Below are 14,050 nucleotides of genomic sequence, written 5' to 3' on the forward strand. Positions count from 1 at the left end.
AATTCTAGCTGGCCCCACCCACCCCTCCCCGCCCAGGATTCCCCACATGTCGTGTTTTGGATGCAGGTAAGTACAGGGTGCGCACGGAGGCTCATGGAGGGTGAAAAATGAGCCTCCTGGGAGTTTGAGAAGGCCAGAAATGGGCCTGGTTTTGGCTTCCAGAAAGCCTCCGGAGCCCGGGGTGGCCGTTATCACCCTCCCAGAGGCTCGAGGAAAGCCTCCGGAGCTTGGGGAGGGCAAAAGTGCACCCCCCCCTGCCGTGGTGCAGGAGGCCAACAAGGTCACGCCCACCCAGCAACCGGGCAGAGAACCCTTTGCTAAAAATTTTGAACCCTAGCCCTGGTCAGAGCCTCCCAAAATGGGAGGGAGAAGGGGAGGCCGATTAACACTCTATCAACCATGTGGTGTTTCATTTTCCTTGTTTGTGGTGATATATTCTGCACCCCATCTCCTCACATTTCACGTGTGGTCCTCCGTAGGCCCCGCTGCAAGAGCCCGCAAAGACATCTTCGCCTTTTCTGCAAAACGCAGCATTGAGAACACATGGAGGGATAAAAAACAACCGCTTATTATTTTAGGAACCTCGCAGAAGGTCTCTCTTTGACCTGGAGTGCAGTCCAACATCTAATCTGTTTGACGTTTTTTTGGTTTTTGTTTTAATCATTCTCCTTTTAGACCAGGGGCCTCTAATCTTGGCCACTTTAAGCCTGGCAGTCTTCAACTCCCAGAATTCCCAGTCAGCAAAGCTGGCTGGGGAATTCTGGGAGTTGAAGTCCGCCAAGCTTAAAGTGGCCAAGATTGGAGACCCCTATTTTAGACTCTTGCTGTGATCCAGAGTTTTCTGAAGCTCTGCATCATGACCCTGAGGGGTGTTTTTTGTTAGAGCTTTGCAATTCAGTCTTAAGGTAATAACGCCTTGAATTTTCAGCGGTGTTTTGCTATTATTTGCATACGAGCGCATGCAGAGAAAACGGGGAGGGACAGCTGGTGTACGGGGAACCGGTATATATCATGCTGTCTCCGCACTATGCAGTTTAAATGTCTCCCCCCCAAATCCAGCACTTCCGTTCATCAAAATAAAAAATAACAGAATCTTGCCACGGTAGCGGTTCGGAGCGAGTGGCATCAGGGTTTTTTCTCTTCCTCCCACCCCTTTTTATCACCCGCATTGTCTACAGCGCCCCAGGGGCCTATAAACCAGGCTGAGCCAAAGACAGCGTAGAGCGGTATACCCCCAACTTGGTACAGAAACCAATCATAAAAGGCCTCCGTTGGATATTCAGCGCTCATAAAAAAAAAATCCTGCGCCGTCTCTTCCATCTCAAAAGCTGGGCCTCTCCATCATTCCAAATCAGTGGTGCCCCCATTATCTGGGAGAACAAATTGGGCAAGGGGGTGATGATTACGGTTAGGGGTTGTGTTTTGCATCCCCCCAAAAGCATCCATCCGTCCCTTTGTCAAGGTACCACCCGGACTACCGTAACCCCTAGTTACCCATAGAAGATCCAAGATAACTGGGTTGCCTTTCAGAATTTATGTTCTTGTTCTCGGGGGGGAAGAGGGGGGGGGAGCTATTGCTTGCTTTTCCGAAATATAGTTAAAACAAAATGAAGTCCAGTTTTAAGAAGGGTCTTGTTATCCCCCAGGGAAGAGGGAACCTGTGAAAGTTAACATGGAATATAATAAGCAGCAGGGAATCTCATGCACTGTTGCAGGGTTTCTGAATCCGAGCCACTTTAAGCTGGGTGGACTTCAACTCCCAGAATTCCTCAATCATCACATGCAGATTTCAACGCCATAATTCCACACCAATCACATGTAGACTTCAACTCCCAGAATTCCCCAGCCATTGCATGCAGAATTCATCTCCCAGAATTCCCCAGCCATCACACAGACTTCAACTCCCAGAATTCTCCAGCCATCACAGGCGGACTTCTCCCAGAATTCCCCAACCATCACACATAGACTTCAACTCCCAGAATTCCCCAGCCATCACAGGCGGACTTCTCCCAGAATTCCCCAACCATCACACATAGACTTCAATTCCCAGAATTCCCCAGTCATCACATGCAGACTTCAGCTCCCAGAATTCCCCAGCCATCATGCATAGGCTTTAGCTCCCAGAATTCCCCAGCCATTGCATGCAGAATTCATCTCCCAGAATTCCCCACCCATCACACATAGACTTCAACTTTCAGAATTCCCCAGCCATCACACAGACTTCAACTCCCAGAATTCCCCAGCCATCACAGGTGGACTTCTCCCAGAATTCCCCAACCATCACACATAGACTTCAATTCCCAGAATTCCCCAGTCATCACATGCAGACTTCAGCTCCCAGAATTTCCCAGCCATCATGCGTAGGCTTTAACTCCCAGAATTCCCCAACCGTCACACATAGACTTCAACTCCCAGAATTCCCCAGCCATCGTGTGGACCAGAACTTCTCAGCCAGCATTCTGGGAGTTGAAGTCCACACTTCTGAAAGTTGTTCAGCTGAGAAATTTGGGTCTATTAGAAGTTGATAATTGCTATTGATAATGATATTTGGGCTGTAAAAAAGAGAACGGAGTCTTAGCTAAGGGGCTGACTGGCACTCAGACAATCTGCAATCTAGGGCAGCCCATTGTAAACGCAAACAGGAAGTACTTTAGCCAAGCCGTGAAAGAGAGACCCAGAGGCTGGATTCACACACCAGACTGAACCCTAAAGCTAAGCTGTACTCATGTCGCCTGCCGCAGCCAGAGAAATCAACCGTGTTCTGACATAAGGTGATAATCCGGTTCGTAAAACATGTGAGGACAAGACGACATGTTAGATTTCTACCCAGTCTTCATTTAGCTTATCCTAGCTTTGCCTAGGACATTGTGAAATCTACATTATCCGCCTTTATCAAGGCGCCTGTGTTTTGACAGCTCTATAACAAGCAGCAATGAAGCCAGTTAAGGGTTTGGGATTTGTGTGTGTGTGTGTGTGTGTGTGTGAGGGTTGTATTTTCTGCTCCAGATTTGCATGTCATGCTTGTCATCTGGAAACTGAATACATTCCAGTTCCTTTCCCCAACAGGGCATCCTTTCAGGGGAGGGAGGTGGGCATATGTTTCGACAGCGGAGGGACGATTGACAGCCTGGGTCAATTTTCTCTCGGATTGTATAAAAGATTAGATCGTAAAAGAGCAAGGCCTTTTTGAAGAGGAGAAGGTGGTGACATCATCCGATTCAGAGAAACGGAGGCACCTAAAATGGCAAGTTCCTTGCCACCTGGGCTTCGCCTTCGCCCCTGGGTGTCCCCTCAAACCGTGAAGCTAGAAAGTAGCTGGCAAAAATGGCGCTTGAGAATGGGTCGTACATGGGGCCACCCTGAGCAAATCCATCAGACTGCTCTGCCAGGATTCCCTTCCTTGCCATAAAAGAGGATGTAGCCAAGGTCCCTCAGCTCCTCTTTCATTTTCCATCTTGTACTCTGGATCTGTTCTGCAGACACTCAGCCACTATTCAGCTTCCCAACAGGAACGAACACCCTGAGATTGAATAATATTTTTTTTTTCAAAAAACAAAAACAAAAAAACAACCCCAACTAATCTTGCCAGGAGGCCACCAAGAAGAAAACTCACCATCCACCCATCTGGTGTTTGCCCCAAATCACCCAGCCAGCTTTCCTGCCTAAGGCAGGACTAGAACTCACCATCTCCTGGTGATTGGCCCAAAGTCACCTATCCAGTTTTCATACCTAGAGCGGGACTAGAATTCTCTTGCCTCCGGATGATTGGGCCAAAATTGGCTGGCTTTCCTGTCAAAAGCAGGACTAGAACTCACTATCACCTGATGATTGGCTCAAAGTCACCCAGCTGGCTTTCATGTCTAAGGACTAGAACTCACCATCTCCCAGTGATTGGCCCACCCAGCCACTTTTCAGGCCTAACACAGACTAGAACTTACTGTCGATTGATGGTGAGCCCAAAGTCACCCAGCTAGTTTTGATGACTGAAGTGGGACTAGAACTCACTGTCTCTTGGTTTCTAGGCCTGGCCAAACTGGCATCTCGTCTCCTGCCCTCCTGATGCCAACCTACGTCACTGCTTAATTTAGATCTTGTTTTCAGCCTCCCACTATAATCCTGGATGACAAGAAGAGCAGCAAATGGCTCACCCTACAATACCTCTGCCAACAGTTATGCCCACACGCATGGCACACGTGAGCTGATGAGGATTCATAGAGAAGGGGGCCCATGTTTAGATAGGAAAGCCTTCCGTAACCCACGATTTCATGTTGGAGGCTTCACATCAGAGGTGGGATTCAGCAGGTTCTGACCGGTTCTGGAGAAGCGATAGCGGAAATTTTGAGTGGCCCCGTCAACCCCATCTATTCTCTGCCTCCCATTGAGTCCCAGCTGATCATTGGCTGGGTCTTCTTTGGTTGCCCTGCACAGGAGAACGGAGCTGGAAAGCAGGTTAGTGGGGTAGGGAGGGAATGGGGATTTTGCAGTATCCTTCCCCTGCCACGCCCACCAAGCCCACCACCCACAGAACCACAGAAGTAAAAAAATTGAATCCCACCTCTGCTTCACACCCTCTTCTACTAATCCCCCGAAAGGCTGGAGGTAGATTGGATTAGGCAAACCAATGAAACCAAGGAGCAGAAGGCTGCAAAGATGCTCACCTATTAATGAGGAAAATGAGATTCGTTAAGAACAATTTCCTTCTGAAGATGAGTTTGCTGCCCCAGTGAGCAGACACCATCCATCTTGGCTCTGGCAGCTGCCATAATTTTTAGCATTAGGGACAGACAAGCCCGTTGGTTTTGATTCAAAAGGGCAGGAGAGCAACATGGGACCACAAACCTGGGAAATCATTGCAAATCAAAAGGCCAGTACAAGGGCAGGAAGAACGGATCCGTTTCTATCCTTCGAGCATTTTTTTTTTTTTTTTTTAGCGATCATCTAAAATAACCATTTAGAAAAGCTGCTCTCCCTGTCCAATATGGTGTGTATAACAGTTGATAAAAAGCTGAGATAAATTTACTGGCAAGCAGCAAAAATAGGATCCCACAGCCTGTGCATCTCAGATGAGGGCTAAGGATGCAGGGCCCAGGTGGTGCCAATGGGTTAAGTGCAGCCTTGCAGGCTAATTCTGCTCACTGCCAGCAGTTCGAGCCTGACCAGCTCAAGACCGACTCAGCTTTCCATCTGAGGTGGGTAAAATGAGGATCCAGACTCCAAGCATATTGGGGACAATATGCTTGTGGGGGAGGGAGGGGGCTGCTGGGGTTTCGGGAGAGCCCCTCGCTAAGATTCGGTGCAGTTTGGAGAACCCCCAAATCGCACTCCTGGCTGGCCCCGCCCACTCGGGCCATTTTGGATGCAATAAGTGCAGGGCATGTGCAGAGGCTCAGGGAGGGAAAAAAATGGGCCTCCCGGAAGTTCAGGAAGACTGGAAACAGACCCATTTCCGGCTTCCAGAGAGCCTCCGGAGCCCGGGAGGCCATTTTTGGCCTCCTGGAGGCTCAAGGAAAGCCTCCGGAGCCCAGGGACGGCAAAAACGCCCCCTCCCTGCTGTAGTGCAGGAGGCCGACTAGGCCACGCCCACCATGGCCACGCCCACCCAGCAACTGGGCAGAGAACCCTTTGCTAAAATTTTTGAAGTTCACCTCTGAATACACTGACTCTGTAAACCACTTAGAGAGGGCTGTAAAGCACTACAAAGTGATATATAAGTCTAAGCGCTATTGCTACTGCAGCCTTCCCCGGCATGATGCCTTCCAGATTGGACTACAGTTCCCATCCGCTGTGGGCTATTGGCATTCAGCGGGACTAATGAAAGTTGGGAGGGGGAAAGAAACACCACTTGGGAAAGTTAGGTAGACTTTTTTTTTTAAAAAAAAATCAAGATGGTTGAAAACCGGCAATTGGGTACATAAAATTCTACTAAAGAAAAACATGAGGTTGAGAAGCGATTGGACAGCCATTCGGCCAGATTGGTACAGGATATTCTGCTTGGGGGAAAGGATTAGATCTCCAAGGCTCCTTCCAACGCAATTATTCTGTAATGTAATGTGCGGGAAGTATGTCCACTTGAAATTATGGCAAGGGGAAGTCCATGGGATACTACTGATCTAGAATGGAAATCAAGAGGAAAGTTGTGATTATGTGATGTAATCCAAAGAACGGACACTCAGCCAAAGACCTTTGAGGCTAATTCTGGTGGGGAAACGATTGTTGCACATTAGTGAAGCATGGTGCATGGTTGGGCAGGTTCTGCTGCTTTGCCCCAAGTATTTCGGTGCCGTCGTTGCTTCCTTAAAAAGAGCTACAAACCGCAGAATTTATACCATCTTGTTTAACATTAAATCCCCACCCACCCACTTCTCCGATTGTTTTAAAATATATTTTTTTTCCCCTGGGAGTTCCCAGCTGAAATATTTTCCGGCAGAAAAGAGTTTTGTACAGGATGACAGATGGCAGCTGGGCAGGAACCCTCTGGAGTAATAAAAATCAGAGCGAAGGAAAGAAATGGAAGGCAGCGGAAAATGTGAAGCGCCAGAATGCCGGCTCTGTTTTCCAGCTGAATCGGACTTAAATGTTTGTTTGTTGCAAGTCTTCGGCTGAACCACGAGCAGCGCAAAATGTGGGCACAGGGTGTGGAAGCAACAAAGGCCGCAAGACGGTGAGACGCAGCTGCGAGGACATGACGACCTCGAGTAAAAGCTGAGCAAAGAGCACATTAATGGCGATTGCAGGGAAAGGAAAGGACCAGAGGTGGTATTCAGCTGGTTTGGACCGGTTCAGAGAACGGTAGCGGAAATTTTGAGTAGTTCAGAGAACTGGCAAATCCCCCCTCTGACTGGCCCTGCCAACCCCATCTATTCTCCACCTCCTATCGAGTCCCAGCTGATTGGCTGGGTCTTCTTTGGTTGCCCTGCACAGGAGAACGGAGCTGGAAAGCAGGTTAGTGGGGTGGGGAGAGAATGGGGATTTTGCAGTAGCCTTCCCCTGCCATGTCCACCAAGCCATGCCCATAAAAAGTTTTTGAATCCCACCACTGGAAAAGACCTGCCAAAGATTCTAGGGGTCATCCTCGACTTAACGATCACAATTGTAACCCCAAATCCCTGTGGCTAAGGGAGACAGTACTTTAAATTAGCGTTGCCCACATTTTACGACCTTTCTTGCCGCAGTTGTTAAGCGAAATACTGCAGTTGTTAAGTTAGTAACATGATTGTTTAGTGCTTGTCAAAAGGTCGCAAAAAATTATTTGCACAGTATTGAAAAAAGGAGGAAACATCAAGAGAAGAAGATGTAATTTAAAAAAAAAATTACATTGCGCAGAAATGGATAGACTGACATTAAAGATGAAAGAGAAGGAAGATACAGAATATTTTCAAATAGGGGATTTGTTTTATAAATAGTTGGATAATAGAAGTAGAAATTGGGAGATGGGAAAACTTTATTATGTAAGCAACTGACTCAGACAATACACTGTTCACAAAGCACATATATATTAATTGAAAATGTATAAATAAACTATATAAAAAAGGTCGCAAAAGGTGAACACATGAGCCCAGGACACTGCAACTGTCATAAATACGAGCCAGTTGCCAAGCGTCTTCTGATCACATGACCATTGGGATGCTGCGATGGTGATTAAGTGTGAACAATGGTCATAAGTTGTTTTTTTTTCAGTGCAGTTGTAACTTCAAATGGTCACTAAATGAACTGGAAGGGAAGATGCTTCAGAGCAAAGATCTAGGCTGATCTATTTCTGTAGTGTGATCCATATGGATGCTTGGGGAAGTAAGCAAATCTCTCATTTCCCTTTCTGAAAATAGAAGTAATCTCTAGAAACAGTCTAATATTGAAGTCCAAGGGTATGAGTCATGTGGCACAGCTGATATTCCTGCTTTATTTATTTTTTTATTTTTAAATTCCACCACTAAAAAGTAGGACTTGAGAAGCATAAATGTAATGTCTAATTATGGATACGGTACCGACCAGAGGTGGTATTCAGCAGCTTCTGACCAGTTCTGGAGAACCGGTAGCGGAAATTTTGAGTAGTTCGGAGAACCGGCAAATCCCACCTCTGACTGGGGCCCATCTAGCCTCCCGAGTCCCAGCTGATTGGCTGAGTCTTCTTTTGTTGCACTGCACAGGAGAACAGAGCTGGAAAGCAGGTTAGTGGGGGTGGGGAGGGAATGGGATTTTGCAGTATCCTTCCCCTGCCACACCCACCAAGCCATGCTCACCAAGCCACGCCCCACAGAACCGTAAAAAAATTTGAATCCCACCACTGTTACCAACAATGCTGGGGCTTTGTTGGTACTACCAAGAGCCGTGGTGGCACAATGGTTAGAATGCAGTACTGCAGGCTACTTCTGCTGACTGCCAGCTGCCAGTAGTTCGATTCTGATCGGCTCAAGATTCACTCAGCCTTCCCTCCGACAGTCATGAAGTGTTTAAAATGTAAGTAACCCCCATGCTTTTTAAGTCCTCGTGGTATTGCACAGTTGGGTAACAATGTCAACCTCTTCCAAATTGTTGGTAATCCTTGACTTAGGTGACTGTTCAAAGTTAGAACGGCATTGTAAAAGCGACTTATGACTGTTTTTTTCACACTTACAACCCTTACATGCTTGCGTGATCAAAGTGATGATGATGGTTCCAGTATCTTGGGGTCCTCCTCTGAGGGCCTTTTGCGACCTTCTGACAAGCAAAGTCAAGATTCACTCGGCCACCGGGTTGCTGTCTTTAACAACCGCAGTGATTCGTTGGACAAAATGTAGCAAGAAAGATCATAAAATGGGGCAAAACTCACTTAACCAGATGTGTCGCTTAGCCACAGAAATGTTGGCCTCAATTGGGGTCGTACGCCGAGGACTAACCTGTATTTCAGAGGGTTTCAGGGCCCTTCAAAGCCGTCTCCTCTTCCACAAGAGAGAAGCAGTCAAATGCCGCATTCAGCGATGGCTCTTTCCGAGGGCATCAGGCTGGGCAGAGATACTACAAGTGCTACAAGACCCCATTGCTGTGTTTACTGTGGGCACCTGTGATGTCTGAAACTGAAAATAGCCTGGCACAAGGGTTGGGGGAACTATGGCCCTTTTATGACCTCTGGACTCCAACTCCCAGAATTCCTGAGCCAGGACAGGGAACTAGAGCCCTTTTATGACCTCTGGACTCCAACTCCCAGAATTCCTGAGCCAGGACGGGGAACTATGGCCCTTTAGACTCCAACTCCCAGAATTCCTGAGCCAGCACGGGGAACTAGGGCCCTTTTATGATCTCTGGACTCCAACTCCCAGAATTCCTGAGCCAGCACGGGGAACTAGGGTCCTTTGATGACCTCTGGACTCCAACTCCCAGAATTCCTGAGCCAAGACGGGGAACTAGAGCCCTTTGATGACCTCTGGACTCCAACTCCCAGAATTCCTGAGCCAGCACGGGGGACTAGGGCCCTTTCATGACCTGTGGACTTCAACTCCCAGAATTCCTGAGCCAACCATGCTTCATTCTGGAAGTTGAAGTCCACAAGTCATAAAAGAACCATCATTCCCCACCTCTGGCCTAGGGGATGTAACCCATTCTGTACCGGTTGCCCACTCCCCCTTCCACCCCCTTTGTTCTGCAACCTTCACTGCAGGCTTTCGCACGCTGATGAACAAGGATCGCACAACCACTGGTGTTAAAAGAATTAATCAGGGGGATTTATTGAAGTATCAAAGGTGGTTAAAAGGCAGACATAGATATTTACATATATATTAACTTTCGGGCACGGGGGAAACAGTCTTGGGCTGCAGAGGAATAAGCCCCTCTATACACATCCCAATCCCCAGTTATATATTAATTATTATATTTTTCCTTTTTTTTTTTTAATCTCCCCTTCTTTCCAAGACACAAACAATATAAAATAAAAAAACTGCGAGCCAGAGACGGACACAGAATCACACGGTCAGTTTCTTCTTCTTCTGTTTTTGTTTTGCAAGTTTTCTCCCCGGACAAGAGACAAAGGGGAAGGGGTGAGGGGAGGGGGAGATTTGCAGGAGATTGGCAGGGAAGGGTGGGCATTTACTGGCACAAACGGAGAAAAAGTCGGCAAAAAACCTGGAAGGAACCATCGGGAATTACCAGGTGTTAGGACGTGGTCAGAAGTTGAGAGAATGTGTTGGAAATGCCCCCTTTTTTGGGGTGGAGGGTTGGACCTGGGCAAAGCACAAGGAGAAGGCCCGGGGAACGGCAGCTGCTTTTGGAACGGTGAGATAGGAAAGGCGTTCCACCAAAATTCAGCTATTCCAGGCCTTTTTTTCCTCTTTTAAATCCACAGCAGTCCGTTTCAATTGCCCCTGGGGCAAAGCAGGCGTTTTTTTTAAACAGTGGCTCCTGAACCCATCTTCTACCACCGCTGCCATCTTAGAAGGTGAAGTTCATTGAAACAGGATCCAAACCTGGGGCTGAGTTCTGGTTCTGGTTCTGGTTTGTTTTGTTTCGTTTTGCAGAGTGTCCAAAATCAGCTTCTTCTGAAGGAGATGGACTGGGGAGAGGAGGAGGAGGAGGAGGAGGAGGAGGAGGAGGAGGAGGAGGAGGAGGAGGAGGAGGAGGAGGAGGAGGAGGGAAGGGGAGAGGGAGAGGAAGAGAGAAAAAGGAAAGGAGAGAAAGAAAAAGGTGGGGGGAAGAGAGAAGGGAAGAAGAGGAAGAGAAAGAGGAGAGGGTAGCCTAGGCTAAGGGTCTCCCACCTTAGCCGCTTTAAAGACTTGTGGACTTCAACTCCCAGAATTCCTCAGCCAGCAAATTCTGGGAGTTGAAGCAAAGATGGCCGAGGAATTCTGGGAGTTGAAGTCCACAAGTCTTTAAAGCGGCCAACGTGGGAGACTCCTGGCCTAGGGGCTCCCCGTGTGGTCAAAAGGAAAGGAGGAGGAGATGGAGACAAGTCAACTTTAATCTGCATTCACCAATATATTTCAGCCGGCCGGACTTGAAAACGTAACAATAAAAACAGGCAGGTCTTCCACCTCCCGCAGAAGCTGGCCCAACAAGCTGTGCTGTCCAGATGGGACAGATGACGAGGTGAACATGGCGTGGGAAGTGGATGATCCGGTGGGCTTTGTGGGGTCCCAATTCCTGCCCTCCGGCCAAGAATGTCACAATAACAAGGATGAGACAGACAGACAGACAGACACCCCCTCCCCCTGTCCTCGTCCTCCCTCCCCCTCCCTCCTTTACCCTCCCCAAACTATCATGGCTTTGAAGAAATAAAACCTGCTTCTGACAGCCCAGGAGTCCTTGAGCAGCCCGGCCCTGACCGGGAAAAGCATGCAGCCGAAAAGAGACACCCCACCCCACCCCAAAGACATCCCCAAGATGCCCCTCGTGGCAGACGGCCATCACGCCGGCACTCCTGAAGAGCGGAGGGTGAGGAGCACGGACACAAGGTCTTCAGGGTCATCCAGAACCCAGAACTCCAGGTCAAGGGTTCTCCATCCATCCAGAAGACCAGGGTACCTTTTCCCCCCATTAGCCCTGCCTCCCTCCCCAAATACTGTGAATCTCAGTGCTAAAATACCTGGGAAGGTCGGACCTAACAAGCAATTTGGGAGGGTTGGGGGGGGGCACAGGGATGTCCCTCGCCTTCAACCTCCCATTGGGGGGGTGGGGTGTCTTCCACTTCCCGTTAGGACTTTATTTACAAACATCCCCCTCCCCCGAAGTACTGGTTCCACCCCAAAAGGGGGGGAAATGCAGCAGCTCTGCCCCCTCCCCACTTTGTTTTTGGAGGTGGGGGGGGCGGACAGTGCTAAGCATGCCTACCCAGCCCTACCAAATGAACAGGGTGGGGAGGAAAGGGTTTTGGTGGAAAGAGGCATCTGAAGGCAGAGAGTTTCGGGGTGGGGGTGGAGCTTCCTGGATAAGGGGAGGGGTTTAAAAAAAATCCTCGGTTTTGGAAAATCAAACCGGGAAAGAGAGTGGGAGCCGCCGGTGGTCGGTTTTGTACACAATGGGGGCTTTATATTCCTTAAAGCATCTTTTCGTTCATTTTTTCCCAATTTTTTTTTGGAAGCCAGTCCTCCCCACCCACCCACAGCCGGAACAACAGCTTTTCTGCAACCCTCTCCCCTTTCCAGTGCACCCCCTCCTTCGCCAGCTTCTCCCAACACCCCTTCCCCCCTTTTCCTCCTCCTCCTCCTCCTCTTCCTTCCCCTGGCTTAGATGAAAAACTCCTCCTTGCGTTTATGACCATCTCCGCCGTTCAGAAAAGCCTCGCGGGCTTCTCCATGCTCATCCAGCCCGCTGGCCTCGTGTGTCAAGTAGGAACCTGTGAGGGCAGAAAAGGGGGTTGGAGTGGGGGAAAGAGAGGAGGTATGTGGATTAAGCGCGTCCCCCAAACTGCCTCCACTCTTGTCTAGTTGATCCTTAAGTTGGTGTCAGATGCAAACAACCAGGTCTGTAGTCAAAGTGCAAAATTACTAATTTACTGCTCAAACTTATGCATAGGAATTGCCTCACAGTATTGGTTTGCACATGGGTAGAATTAAATAAGGGTCTGTGGTGGTTGGGAGGGGGCTAGATTTTGTCCTTTTGTGACAACATAAAAATTCTAAACTGATGACCCTCTTGACTCCTCCCCAGAGGTGGGATTCTACCGGTTTGGACGAACCGGATGTTAAATTTGCATCTGGTTTCCCCAAACCGGTATTTGAACCGATCGTCGGGTCCCTCCCTTCTCAGGAGTCTCCATGTGGCCCATTTTCAATGCAGGTAAGTGCAGGGTCTGCGCGGAGGCTCTGGGAGGGGGAAAAATGGAACTTCCGGAAGTAGCGGAAGTCTGGAAACGGGCCTGTTTCCGGCTTCCAGAGGGCCTCCAGAGCCCAGGGGAGGCCATTTTCACCCTCTCAGAGGCCCGAGGGAAGCCTCTGGACCCTTGGGAAGGCAAAAAAACCGGCCCTCCTGGAAGTTCCGGTAGGCCATGCCTGCCCAGCAAATGGGCAGCAAACCGGTTGCTGGGATTTTTGAATCCCATCCCTGCTCCTCCCCCTGGCTCTACCAGTCTCTCTCCTACAACTGATTCTTCTCCTAGAGGTGATTCTAGCACAATTATTGTTGGTTGAATAGAAGGTTCCCTTGCGTTCTGCCGCTTTTTTAATATCTTAAGCAGCGGGGGGAGAAATGAAAATCAGCGTTGCTCCTCCGTGAATTGGAAGGTAAGGAAGCCGAAGGATTAAACATGATGGCTGTTCTCCCTGCTGACATCGGTGGAGTTGATCAGATGAGCTTTGGATGCAGGGCAAGGGATAAAACGATGAGGAACCTTGGAGGAACCTTTTTTTTTACACATTTCAACAACTGTTGCTGGTTGAGGTGGCTATCGAAGTTGATTCAACCAACCAACCAACCCAGAATGCCACTCCGATTGGACCACCCTTCAATCAACTTGAGGGGTGATCTAAGGATGGTTGCAAGAACAAGAAGCAAGAGTTGACTGCAGACCTCAACTCTAGAGACCTCCCTTCCACAAAAAGAAAACTCCAGGAAAAGAAACTGGGCTGATCATGTCATGCAGCCTTTCCCAATGCTTCAGGTTTAACAAGGTTGGAAGGATAACCTTGTTATTATTCTCTGGGCAACAGAGCAAAGATGACAAGGAAGAGCCAGCCAGGGATCTGGCTCTATGTTTGGAGAGCCTTTGTCAATCCAGTGCCCTTCAGAGGTTGCGACCCAGAAGAGACATAGCAGCAGCTGTGTGGCTGCAACAGAAGTCTTTACAGCTGTGGCTCCAAGATGAGACTGCCTTTCCTGGAAGATTCGTCTTTAAAAATTAGAAATGAGATCACAGCCCATCAGGGCTGAATCCAATTCGACTAGATGCCAAAAAAAAACCCCAGCAGCTTCAGTCCAGGAAGGCAGACCATAATAACTCTTGCAAGCCACAGGAGAACCAGCAAACCATGATACTCGTAGATCATGTTGAGTGCCATCGTATTTCAACCCAACTCACACACCTACATGCTGTTAGCTCTGGCACATTATTTAAGGCATGTCCAAGGCCAAGTTATTTGTGAGGCTGAAG

At 48.7% G+C, this 14,050-nt stretch overlaps 1 protein-coding gene across 1 annotated transcript in view; it reads right to left on the minus strand.

Moving 5' to 3' along the window:
* Nucleotides 1-9,673: 9,673 nt before the first annotated feature.
* Nucleotides 9,674-14,050, minus strand: part of CADM4 (cell adhesion molecule 4) — a 162,466-nt gene continuing 158,089 nt past the window's right edge. The window contains exon 9 of the mRNA XM_087971087.1: nt 9,674-12,298. Coding sequence (XP_087827213.1) covers nt 12,189-12,298 — 110 coding nt within the window. The 3' untranslated portion in view covers nt 9,674-12,188. The remainder of the gene's footprint in view (nt 12,299-14,050) is intronic.

The sequence above is a fragment of the Notechis scutatus genome, chromosome 8, assembly GCF_049901735.1.
Source record: "Notechis scutatus isolate UNSWTSFEM ecotype Mainland chromosome 8, rNotScu1.2, whole genome shotgun sequence".
Taxonomy (NCBI): domain Eukaryota; kingdom Metazoa; phylum Chordata; class Lepidosauria; order Squamata; family Elapidae; genus Notechis; species Notechis scutatus.